The sequence below is a fragment of the Procambarus clarkii genome, chromosome 60 (genome assembly GCF_040958095.1).
Source record: "Procambarus clarkii isolate CNS0578487 chromosome 60, FALCON_Pclarkii_2.0, whole genome shotgun sequence".
In the NCBI taxonomy this organism is placed as follows: Eukaryota; Metazoa; Arthropoda; class Malacostraca; order Decapoda; family Cambaridae; genus Procambarus; species Procambarus clarkii.
Window position 1 is genome coordinate 15,410,708 of NC_091209.1, and position 13,525 is coordinate 15,424,232.

At 38.2% G+C, this 13,525-nt stretch overlaps 2 protein-coding genes across 8 annotated transcripts in view; both read right to left on the reverse strand.

Annotated features, from left to right (window-relative positions):
- Positions 1–13,525, reverse strand: part of LOC123766787 (TBC1 domain family member 2B) — a 425,460-nt gene that overhangs the window by 22,258 nt on the left and 389,677 nt on the right. The gene's annotated exons all lie outside the window — the stretch shown is intronic.
- The window catches only part of LOC123751104 (CDAN1-interacting nuclease 1), a 201,766-nt gene continuing 200,207 nt past the window's right edge, over positions 11,967–13,525 (reverse strand). For all 6 annotated transcript variants that reach the window (XM_069307572.1, XM_069307573.1, XM_069307574.1 and 3 more), the window contains 2 exons: positions 13,030–13,163; positions 11,967–12,271 (listed from right to left, as the gene is read on the reverse strand). In XM_069307572.1, the coding sequence (XP_069163673.1) occupies positions 12,234–12,271; positions 13,030–13,163 (172 nt within the window). In that variant the 3' untranslated portion in view covers positions 11,967–12,233. The remainder of the gene's footprint in view (positions 12,272–13,029; positions 13,164–13,525) is intronic.

The window sequence follows — 13,525 nt, forward strand, 5'->3', positions numbered from 1 at the left end:
ACTAGAGGTGGAGGTGGGATTGAATGAGGTTTGGGTGAAGGAGGTAGGTGGGATAGAGGTATGAGACACTGGGGGAGTTCCTGGATATTGTGAAAACATTGGAAAAGCTGAGGAAGTGGATGTACCCCCTGCCTTACTCATAGCAACCTGAGGGCTCTGAGCATTAGCATTCCCACTTGCAACACCACTTTCACTACTAACACTACAGGGATCATTATCAAACAAATTGTCCACAGATTCCCCTTTCCCAAGATCACCCAAAAGAGAGTTACTATTTTCTTGTTTAATATTATCAAAATGTAAATTATTCAAACTTGTCAAAATTTATTCCCATATCAACAATATCACCAATGTTACCAAAGTCATCAAGGTTGATATCTAGATCTTGCTGCTCTTTTTTGACATTATCTACAGGGGAGCCATTTGAGGCAGAGGTAGTAGCACCTGTAGGTACAGGAGATTCTGTTTTTTTTTTATATTAGGAAGTTGTTGTATCATTTGAAAAATGTTGATGGTTATGGTTAAATTTTTAGTCACTAGACTACGATATCCTACTTCCTTGGAAGTTAGCACATAAATGGTAAAGAGTATATACTGTATACACAAATGATTTGAGTGGTAATCAGTGTCATTATAGGAATTACCTAAAGCTAGCTCATCATTATCGCTGTTGGCTGGATAGCAACACTTCTTAACACTCAAAGGTAAAATAATTGCAATGAAATAAAATATATGGTAAAATAATGCAAAGAAATTAGATATATCTGTACAACACAACTTGTGTTGTTAATGATCTCACCCTATTAGGGTCTGCACAATGTTTAAATACTTGCTAGGCTGTTCAATATTTAGTTTAACACTAGACAAGTTTAATATCCTACCCTTACACTGGGTTAGCATAATTAATTTGATTAAACTGTTGATCATTATTCAGTTTAGCACTAGCCTAATATTGTCCTGCCCCACATAAGGGTTGGCAATTAATTAAATGGTACACTATTGTGCAGTAAATAGAATGGTTTATTTTATTTGGTTTCTATTTTATACTGTACAGTATGTTAAATGTTTCTCTTTGAGCTTATGAGAAATATATATACAGTACACATTTATAGGGAGCAGTCTCTAATCAACCTCTTGTGGTGTTTTATGGTGTTAATTAATTTATTAGCTACACGAGCTTGTGATTCTGGTGTAAGGTGCAGTCCGTCTGAAGATATGTTCTCATGGAATGGTCGTGCAGTGAAGTGAATATAAGTGGCTCCCAGCCGTACCCTTCTCTTGAGACGAAAATTTATATAATTGGCTGTACGTGTGTAATACTCAGGACCTAGATTCAGGTAGCTCTGTGTATTTCTTCGTAAGTGGGTTTGCTACGAAGGTTCCTAAGTGCGCCCTAAGAAGATGCTTAGGTGCGATTCAATAAGGTATACTTAGGAAGAAAAATTGTTGGTTCACCTGCGTGCCGATAGAGGTCACTACTGTGTTTCGTTTGGCCAATCAGAGAGCAGCAACATTCTTCATATTGAAGATTTAGCGCTGGCTTATCGCAGCTCTACTGCCTCCTATTTACGTCGAATTTTTTTATAAAATTAGTATATTTCGAAGTAAAACAATGTTTTTTCAACTTCTACAGCCAGCACCGACATTGTAGTAAACAAATATGTTACATTTGTTGTTTACCTACGTAATTCTAAGAGATACTGTGTAGCTGTCCTTGTTGCTCGGAAGATGCGCTGACAATTATTGTATATATTTACTGAATTTACCCAAGGGCCACTAACTATCTAGTGACCTCGAAGAGGACAGAAAGCCGGCGGCTTGTTGAAGGGCCCGCCAATTGTCTTAATTATATTTTTTAGCTGGAATTTGGCATTTACGGCTTCAGCGGGTAGGCGGTTCCATGGATTTATAGCCCTCTTGGTGGAAAAAAAACATCTGTTTTCAGTCCTACTTGAGAGAACATACTCTCCAATACTATATCTGTGATTGTCCTGTTATCAGTGACTTCATACCAAATGGTATGAGGTATTTTGAGCTCTGTAATTACTTCATACACTCAGGAATATTGGAAGATATTCTTGTGCTGCACCCAGATTTTGCCAGTGGAGGCTAATAGATCAGCATTAAGTATTTTGTTCTCTCCTAATTCCATGTATGACTGGCTGTCCTGTGAGGTGAAGATGTTGGATGAGCTTGTAGCTGGTTTTTTATCTACACTGTGTGGTCCTTTATACAGAATAGGGAAGCAGCACATTGCTATGTATACCTAAACATGTTTAAAAATACATTGTTTGAGAGGAGTTTTGTAGAAACTGGTAAGAGTAATTATAATATAATGTTTCCATGATTCAGTGCTTACCTCTTGTGAAAATTGCTTAGAGTTGTTTAGTCAGAGTTGATTTGTTTTTTGTATTGAGGCTGGTATTTTCTAAATTGATTCCATGTACAGTATGTCTAACCATCCTGTGAGATGGGAGTATTAGATAAACTTATAGCTAGTTTTTTATCTACACTGTGTAATATTCCATATAGAATAGGGTAGCAGCACATTGCTGTGTATACCTAATCTTCTTAATAAAAAAAATCAGTAATAAAGATTTTAAATTATAGTTTGTATTATGACAAATACAGTACTGTATTATCCTTATTAAATCATGTTGACCATGGATCATTAAGATCTCATGTTGATATGTAATACAAGTCATATTTCTTTTGAACTGCTAATCCATGCTAATCATTCATTAAATTGTGCATTATGTCTCAATTTTTCACTTCCTTGGATATACTGTACAGTACAAAAAGATAGGATAAAAATAAACCAGTAATATTTCTTTCATTATATTTTTCATTTAAATAACTGCATCAATATTTTTACAGCTGACAGGATTTGTTTTACCATACAGGTGCATTATTTGTTAAAAAAAATTTGGTTTATTGTTACACACAATGGTGCTACATAACCTTCCCAGCTTGGTGCCTTCTTTTAATACTTACTGATTAAAAAATAAATAATAAATACATTTTATTCAGGAAAAGTACATACAGTTGATTTACAAACATAATGTTTGATTTATAGACAGAGCTAGTACATACAATACCTAAAGCCACTAATACTCATAGCATTTCGGGCAAGGTGTGGGGGAAAAAACACAGACTAAAACTTAGTAATCGGGATTAGGTATAAATTGTGTTGAAAGAAGGAATAAAAAATACAAAAAGGGGGGTTAGCATAGCATAACTCAGCAATTGCACATGTTGGTGAACAGCGTTGTTTAAAAAATAGCAAGACATGGGTTGACATTTAGGAGGTAAGTTAGGTTACATGGAGTTAATTAGGCAGTACTTGGTTTAACTCTTAAACTGGTTGAGAGAGGTACAGCCTTTGACATGATTCGGGAGGTCATTCCACATTCTGGGTCCCTTGATTTGTAGAGCACTTCTAGTTTGGTTACACACAGCCAAATTGATTAACAGGAAGAGGTCTTGGACACAAATTTGTTCCATGCTAAATGTAGAGGAATCAGCTGAGTATTCCTCAAATAAAATAAGTTGCCTCAGCTTATAAGGTAAATAAAATAAGCATTTCTCAAATAAGTAGCTACCTCACTGCCTTACTGCTACATAGCCTTCCCGGCATGGTGCCTTCTTTTGATAATTACTTGTTCCACACCCAAATTGTATAACAGGAAGAGGTCTTGGACCCTTACTTCCCTCTCTCTTTTTTAATAATCTATATAGTCATAATTATAGCTTTAAGTATTCAATGAATAAAGTTTTTGACATTTTTACCCTTTTCCTTACCTAACATCATTTGTGCAGCATATTTTTATTTTATGTCTCACCCAGATTTAATTTCAAAATAAAACCAAACTAAATAAATTAGAAATGGGTATGTATAGCTAAGGTACACCCTTACTACTAGGTGAACAGGGGCATTTGGTGATAGTAAATGATCCCATCAGGCAGGGCTCATCACCTTCTCTCATATTTCATGTTCACCAGTGTTTATTTACTTAATAACTACTGGTATAATATCTTGCTATTATAAAACTAATTCTACTATCATCAAACACATATTTACTTCAAGTTTCAAGCAGAGAATGCATATATAACTAACACGAAGGATTGCTCTTCACTAGATTCACCAGTTATAATATTTTGGTCATGTTCCAATATCATAAATCGATCCCAGTGTTATGTAGTAGAGAAAAAATGACTTATATCCAGTTTACGTAAAGCTACGAGTGGTCGAAACCACACTTAAATCCCGGAATGAACTTACGAAGGTTTTTCCACTTAGGGTAGTTAATTGAATACGGACGTAGCCGCCACGAAGGCGCTAAGACGGAAAACGCTCTTAGCTAAGAGGAAAAACCTTCGTAAGTACCTTCCTGAATCCGGCCCCAGGACAGACCACAGCGAGGGTTGTGGTGTTGCGCCAACTGGTCGTTACTGATGTGTAGCCGACGTTACGTTTTCTATGTTGACTGCTGGTGATGAAGATTATAATGAGTTATGTATATCGCATTCGGGGAAAAAAATAATTTATTGACAAGAACGTACAATGGACATGTTTAGAACCGAAAATTATATGTACGGGCAGTATAACTCGTGGAGTTATCCACTAGACAGTGTGATATTGTAATAGCCAGAATTAGGCTGGGATATCGATATCTATGGCTGCAGGTAATGAATCCCCCAAATGGTGAACATTCCAATTGTAACGTATGTGAACAAGAGCGAGGATATACTCTCCAACACTATATCTGTGATTGCCATGTTATCAATAACTTCAGACCAAATGGTTTGATGTACTTTGAGCTCTGTAATTACTTCATACACTCAGGAATATTGAAAGATATCCTTGTGCTACACCCAAGTTTTGCTAGTGGAGGCTAATAGATCAGCCTTACATTTTTATGTTCTCACCTAACTTTTAGTCAGAGTTGATTTGTTTTTGTATTGAGGTAGGTATTTTCTCCCCTGATTCCATGTATGACTAACCATCCTGCGAGATGGAAATATTGGATGAACTTATAGCTAGTTTTTTATCTACACTGTGTATCTTTCATATAAAATAGGGTAGCAGCACGTTGCTGTGTATACCTAAGCCTGTTCATAAAAAAAAAAATAGGTTGGTGGCCTGAACTGAAGCTAAAATATCTAGTGGCCACCATGGGGACAGGAAGCCGGTGGCTTGTTTGAGGTCTCCCCCATTGTTCCTAAGGAAGACAGCGGCCCCTCAGCTAAATTAGATCCTGGAGTACATTTGTCTATGTCCTAGGCTCACAACAGTGGGACCCAGGTTCAGTCCCTGTGAGGGACAGAAACGTCATGTATGTTTCATTTCACCTGATGACACTGTTAACCTAGAAGCAGATAGCTACCCAGGAGTTAGGCACTGTTGTAGATTGCATCCTGGGGAAGGTCAGTATTTTGACTACGGGAACGTACGACGATGCCGCCCACAGGCTTCCTGTCCCTGACAAGTACAGTCAGGTTCGTTCTCAACTCATAATCTGAAATTCTAGATTCGAATTCTGGGTGGGATATTTATTTAAATTAATGATTGGGTGCACTTCCTATCACCTAATGCACCTGTTTACCTACAGTAAATAGGTATGCAGGAGTTAGTCAGCTTGTTGTAGGGTTACATCCTGGGAAAGGTCAATAATTCGACCTGGGGGGAACCTCGATATTAGCCTAACATGTATATATACACTGGTTGCATGTCCCCCAACACAAATAATTATTATTACATTAATTATATATGAATCTGATTATGAAATATTAATTTTAGTGTAGTTACCCAATAAATATATTACAGAAAACATCAACTGATGAATATTTTTGATGAATAACTTGTGCTAAAAAACAGTCTTGGAGAAATATATCATTTCTATTGTTGGGGACAGGAATTCTGTATTAAGGCTTATCGACATCCTCCTATGTCAACTACTGATCTTCCTTTGAAGGTCAGGTAGCCACAACAGATGAACCCACAACAGATGACTTTGCTTAACTCCTGGGTACCTATTTAATGCTAGGTGAACACAAGCCTTAAGTGAAAGAAAAGGTACCCAATTATTTCTGACCGCCGGGGGAATTGAACCGGGAATCCTCAATTGAGAGTCACGAACGTAGACCACTATAATATAAGATACTGAACTAGCATACAAGTACATCAGTTTACATTAGTTCTATTAAAACTGTACACGGACATTGTTACCTGTGAGGCAGAATTCAGCATCTGTGATGACCAGGCAGACGCAGGAGGACCAGACAGGCAGCAAAGACATGTATACCAGTGTATAATGACCTCCAAGGTTATCTAAAGTGTCATTCAGGGCTGAGAAGGACTGTACGATGTTCCAGAACTATCTTCAGTGGAATTCCGACATTATCTGGAAAATGGCTACTCGATTTTAACCCCAGCAAATGAAAAATACAGAGGTACCTCGGTTTAAGAGTTTAATCCGTTCCTGGAGACAGCTCGTAATCCGAAAACTCGTTAACCAAAGCTAATTTCCCCATAAGAAATAATGGGAAATGAATTAATCCGTTCCCGACTACCCAAAAACCTCACTTTAAACTAAATTTTATACCTAATTCATCTAAATCTACACTACAAAAGTATGTTCAAGCTATTACTTACCCTTGCTGATGACTGCTGTTGGCGTATGGAAGATGGTGAGGAGGGGGGAGGAAGAGAGGTGTTACTGTTTGGAAGTAACTGCCATTATACTGTAATATCAGGCAGTGAGGACCTCTCAGGGGTGTACTCTCTGGCATGTTTTGCCTGCATACCACTAGGTCCTGGTTGTGGCTCACTGCTTGATTTTCTCACAACAAAGCGGTCCATTGAAGATTGTTTTTCCTTCTTCGCAAGATTTCTCTGTAGTGAGGCATCACATTGTCATTGAAAAGATTTATGCAACGACCTACTACAGCTTTCTCTGGGTGAATCGTTTCAATAAAAGTTTGCATTTCTTCCCACATCTGACATCACTTCTTAATGGTTGTGGAAGGGACATTCTGTACTGCCTTGTCCTCCTCCACTGGAGAAACATCCTCAGCTGTGTCTTCTTGCTGTTCCTTTTGAAGAGCTTGGAGTTCTTCGGTGGTCAGTTCTTCGTTGTGTTCTTCCACCAACTCCTCCACATCAGCAAAATCCAATTCCAACCCCATTTGCCGCCCCAGAGTAACAATTTCCTCAACAATAGTTGAGGAAATCATTTACAGGCTCAAACCCCTCAAAGTCTAGTTCTGTCACACATTCAGGCCCCAATTTTCTCCAGCCAGAGATCAGGGTTCTTTAAGTCACTTCTTTCCAGGCTTTGTCAATGAGTTTTAAAGCACTACAAATGTTAAAATAGTGTTTCCAGAACTCTTTGAGGGTGAGGTTTGTGGCTTCAGTCACTTCAAAACATTTCCGGAAAAGTGCCCTTTCATAAAGTTTCTTAGAATTCGCTATGATTTTCTGGTCCATAGGCTGAATTAGAGGAGTGGTGTTAGGAGGAAGGAACTTTACTGTGAGAAAATTACTGTATCTGTGCAACAATTCATCTTCCAAGCCTGGAGGATGAGCAGGAGCATTGTCGAGAAGAAGCAGGGCCTTGAGTGGCAAATGTTTCTCCTGCAGATATTTTTCTATGGCAGGGCACACCACTTCATTCACCCACTCCAAAAAAAATAAAAACCCTAGTCACCCATGCCTTATTATTAGCCCTCCACATCACAAACATTTGTTTTTTTTTCACTTTATACTGTTTGAAAACCCTTGGATTTTCAGAATGATACACAACCAAGGGTTTAATTTCAAAGCACCACATTTGAAATTAATTGCATTTGAACACAATTGAAGTCGCATTTGAACACAGCACAAGCGGAAACCTATCTTTCATAGGCTTGTGTCCGGGCAATGCTTTTTCCTCCTTGGTAAGGTATGTCCTCTTAGGCAGAGAAATTATTAGATTCAGATACAGTTTGGCAGCAGGATGCTTTTTCTGAAAACTTTGCTTTTAAAGACTGCTCATAGCCATGTTGATAGAGCATCTGCTTCACATGCGTACTGTCCACGGATCTAAACCCATACAGCCCAGGTGAAGAGACAAAACATTGAGCCTTGCTCTAGAGAAACATATAAACAAGGTAGTGTCAGGGGAATGCCTACCGAACAACAATACAGCCTTCAAAAACCCGGATAAAGTGTTTATAACACTGTACAGCACCTACGGGAGACCATTGCAAAAATAAGCGCTCTTGCACAACGTTCCTTCAAGAAGAAACACAGCTGTTCCAGATACAGACGACTGCTGCAATGCTGGTCCTGGAACTAAAGGGAAAGAACTATCAATAAATATTGAAAGAACTCCCTCTTACAACGCTGGAAAAAGGAGAGGTGCCATGATTACAAAATACAAAATCTACAGGAAGACCGGTAGTGTAGAAAAACACGAGATATTCTGAATGGGAAAGTGGACATGATGGAAACTAGAAGCTATATATGGGCCAAAGGGAAGGGTGGCTGAGAATAGGCTTATCTAAACATGACTTTTTGGGAGAAATGATCCCTACTTATAAAATTTTCATAGGAATTAACAGGGTAGATAAAGATAAGCTGTTTAGCACGGATGAGATGCGAACAAGGCAGGGACAGGTAGAAACTGGGTACCCATTTGAGCCACAAGGATATTAGAAAGAATGTTTTCAGTGGAATCACTATGGAATGCATTAGGCAGTGATGTGGTGGAGGCAGACAGAGGAGAGAGAGAGCCCAGTAGTCTCAGGAATCTGAACACCAGCTGACACTCTTCAAAGGCAGGACCAAAGAGCCAAAGCTCAACCCCCACACACACAACTAGGTGAATACAATGTCAGGTGATGATACAAAACGAGTTGATGGGATTTGAAGTGAATGCTTTAGAAGACCAAAAGCATACATGGTGGGGTCCAGAAACTGAAGCTCAATCCCACAAACTGAAATAAATGAGACCACGCACACGCGTACATTACATACATGGGTCTCTTAGTACAGTTGGCTTCGTTCTCAACTCACAATCGGGGATCCTGGGTTCGATTCCAGGTCGGGATAGAAATGGTTGAGCATGTTGCCTTTCACCTAATCCTTTTGTTCACCTAGCAGTAAATAGGTACCTAGAGAGTTAGGCAAGTGTTGTGGTGTTGCATCCTGGGAAGGGTCAGTAGTTTGACCTTGGGGGGAATGGGGGGGAATTGATACAAACTTAAAGTATATACACCTGTATATGTATATATATACACACACACAGACTTCCTGTGCCTGACAATGGGCATTAATAATAGTGTTAAATTATAAAGAAGTTCCATAGCAATGTGAATATAGGGAATACCTTAGTAATGTGGATATTTACCGAGTTTACTTTAGTGATGGCTTATGCTCAGGAATAAAGTACATTACTGGTTGGTCAGCAAGGAACTGTGGTGGCCTTAATAACCCTCTCGTTGTCGATAGTTCAGCTTAACATACAATGTCTCTTCAACGCAGGCTGAACTAAAAGGTTTATTAGCAGGATTACAGGAAGTAGTCAAATGTGGTAAAAATGCCTGTTCTTTATTGACAGTAGAAGAGCGTTAGAGTCTTTAAATAGCAGATGACCAGTTTACCAGAATATTGTGATCGAGTGTAGAGAGAATGTCAAGACATTTGAAAAAAAAAATGTATAAAGTAAGATTCATGTGGATCCCTTCACATGGGGTATATTATTGAATGAGGGAGTTGACGAGATAGCAAAGAGAGTCTCGGAAAAAACTTGTTGATGTTGTATGTCAGAAAACTTGGAAAATTCAAACAAGAATCAAGATGATCCAAGAGGATGAAGCAAAAGTTAAGAGAACAGTAATGGTGGACAGCAGTAACACACTTAAGCATTATGTAATCATTAACACAAATTCTTCCTTCACTTATGGTAGAGGAAAGTCTACATGGAAGGATTCAGTTGACATGAGATTAAGATTAGGATACAAATATATCTGGCAATACAGTGTTGATGTCAGTGAAAAAGATAAGGAGTGTAAATTATGTAGTATGCCGCACGCCCACACCTTAGTTCATTATGTATTAGTGTGTCAACTTATTTCCTTATTTCTATAGTTATCAATAAGTAGTGTACCACATCAAATTGTTTGGATACGTGATAATGGTATGATAGACAGAATACTTAAGAGCTACAAGCACTTTTCCCTAAGAGTGCAACACTTATATGCTGTGTTTACTATATTAACCTGCAGTGTTAAATGTGATTCTTGTACTGTGACTTTGTGGATTTATTCACTGGATTTGTGCGCTCCTTGAAGTAGAGGAGGGTAGAAATAGCTTAAGCTACTCTATCCCTTCGAGATGTATTTTATTGTCTTTAATGTACTTGAACTCGAACTAGAGTCATGAGCTCAGCACCTGGGCATGTTTGGATTCACAGTTTCATAACATTATGTCACATGTACCGCAAGTTGACAGCACAGTCCTAAACGACTGAGGGTCGAGGAAAAGAGCGGCTTCCTTTATACAACCAATTCTTAGAACCGTGCTTGTTTCATAAGCATTGAGCAGCATGGGAGGGCGTAGGAATTAATACTTACGCGTGTGGAGCGTAAGGGCGAGGTTCTCACTGTCTGGGCGCCGACGGGGAATTTACCCGATGCCGAGAGTGTGAAGTTTAGATGCGGTGTGAGAATGGTTCTGTGTTGAGCAAGCAGTAAACCATCATAGTAAGGCCCGAAGCTGTTCTAAATGAATTACATGTTAACTTTATGCATCAGAGACTACAACAGAAGCAATATAGTGAGTCGAGTCGGATGTTGCAGCCTATTAAGAATTCCCAAGGGCCTGGCCTCCCCCCCCCAACCCAGACAAACAGACAGCCGAGTGACTGCTGTATTCCTGTATAATATGCCAATATTCTGGTATGCCTATGACTATTTCTACAGCTATATGTATTTATGTAAACAGCAGTGTGCATAACATATGCATACAACAGTGTGCATAACATATGCATACAACAGTGTGCATAACATATGCATACAGCTTCATGCATGCTGTATTCATGCAATAACATGTCTCACCTGTATGCATATACAGTAATTGCAATATAACAGTTAATGATTTTCTTTATATACATTTACAAAAGTACAGTACTTACACTGTAGCCTTGTATTTAACAGGATCTGTTGAATTTGATTTATAGTGTAATTTGAAACTTAATTGGTCCGCAATAAAATAAAATTAATATCCCCTTATTGATATTTCCTTTTCCAAAAGCAACTAATCACATAAATCCCTAGCTTAACCCGTTCCCTGTGCCCATCATACATGTCTACTGAATGGGAGAGAAAACCAAAAGCAAACGAACACCATCTTGAGAAAAAACAAAAAATCGTGGACACCGTTCCTGGGTGTGATAAGCATCAGTACTGTACTGAGTAACTAACCAAGAGTGGCACAGGCAGCATGAGCTAACAGTACTGCTGTTCAGCTTGTATCTACAGCCTAACAATATAAACTTATGCAAAATGATTCATATTTAGAATTTATTGACCAGGATGCTGATAATAATAACAACAGTGTTCCTAGAGTTGCGGGCAAATCCTCGTCTGTACTACTATTTTTTTTCCAAATCTATGCAGCAAAATGTTTTCCAATGCTGCTCGTTGAGCATAAATGAATATGTTACATAAGTATTCAGCAGTTTAATAAGATTAAACTGTTTGAATACTCTAGTAGCTTATGCTGTTTCATTACGTGCAATAAGCAGCATGCTACAGTACTGTATTATCAGATGAATAGCTAATTTGCCTAAAATGTTTTACCACGAGCACCAGCAAATACCAGTACATTATTAAGCAGTTTCAAACTAAATATTTACAGAATACTGAAAAGAATAGTTGAAAGTAGTCCTTACTTCATTGATGGTTAATAAAAGTTCTCCACCAAGATTTTGTTGCTTACAGTTATAATGAGTACACAACCGTTATTACATGAAGGACAAGACTGGTACAAACAGGTGGTAGATAACCAGACGTAAATGAGACGCAGCGTGTGTGGATATGAAGGAATGGCCTTTAACTTTATCATAAAAACTACCGGAGTACTCTAAATGCATTTCACCTTGTAGCTTACGAGGTTTACTGTGCAGTCGTGTGTATTGTGTGTGTGTGTCAGTGGTTCGGCATTTCTTCACAGGCTCTTGCTTCATCTTTCAGCATGGCTCGACAGTCGTCTTAGTATCGCAAGTTGCTGTAAAAAAAAATAAAAAATTAGTTAGAAGAGAGAACATGGCCAACTTTTTTCTTCCATGAGAGACTATCATGTATAACATATTGTTTATTATAATGCAAGTTGAAGCCTTATGTAAACAAATTATTACCATATCTGATAGTGCCATTCAAAATGTGCAACTCGTCAATGGCAGAAGCGTCCGTCTTTATACATACTGTACATATAGTACATACTTGTACTACCATTTCATTCTTTGATTGTACTTTTATTACTTGCTGGTCCTACTTCACAGACCCAAATAGACTGGATCCAGTACTGTACTTTTAAAAATTATCAAGCACTTTGCCCAATTGCTTTTTACTTTCCCTCGTCCTAATATCAATATGTAATCTCAGCAGTATCCTGTTGAGAACACAACTCTTAAAATAACTTACTGATGTTCTCTGACCAAGGATGAGACTGTACTCCCTGACCAAGGGTGTGCTAATGCAATCATCCATTCAGTTACTTCACAGACTCACAAGTAAATAAAGTGACTAGCAATATGCATACCATCTATAATGTTGTGCATTTTGCATCAATTCTGTATCACTTCTATTGCAATCAGATGAAAACCATTGCAAATTTTGCCATCTTAGCCTATCATAAAGCACACAGATGCAGAAAATCAGTTGATTAATGAAGATTTATGACATGGATTGTCATTATTGAAAAAATCTTACCCAACACAAGAATGTATGTTTGAATTAATGTGTAACAAAAAAATCTCCACTTACGTTGAGCTATCGAGAGAGGGTCCATAAAAACTATATTGGAAGGAAAAGAGTCTCGTAGCATAATGCCTTTATCTCTATGTTCATCCAATTCCTCAATAAATCCAAACCAGTAGATGACTAGACCCGGACCAAACCTTGAGGGGGAAAAACAAAAAATACATTTGTTACTGCCTCTGGCTGGAAGAAGGGGACCCTTAGCCTCGGAGGAAACCACACAACACATTAGAGGGAATGTTTAGGTTCCCTCCAATACAGTTTGTGTGCTTTTCTCCTACCACCTCCTTCCTTTGATATTTTTGGTTACTATATTATTGATTATATTAATGAAAAAATATCCCTTTCCCAATATTTTCCCCATATTCTTCAGGAAGCACCACAAGAAGCTCATCAGCTTGATATTAGACCCTTACTAAAGTTTTAAGTAAACTTCTCATGTGGAAATTCCCATGAATGCTTTGTGGGAGTTCTAACACTTGTAAATATGGTTAAACTGAAG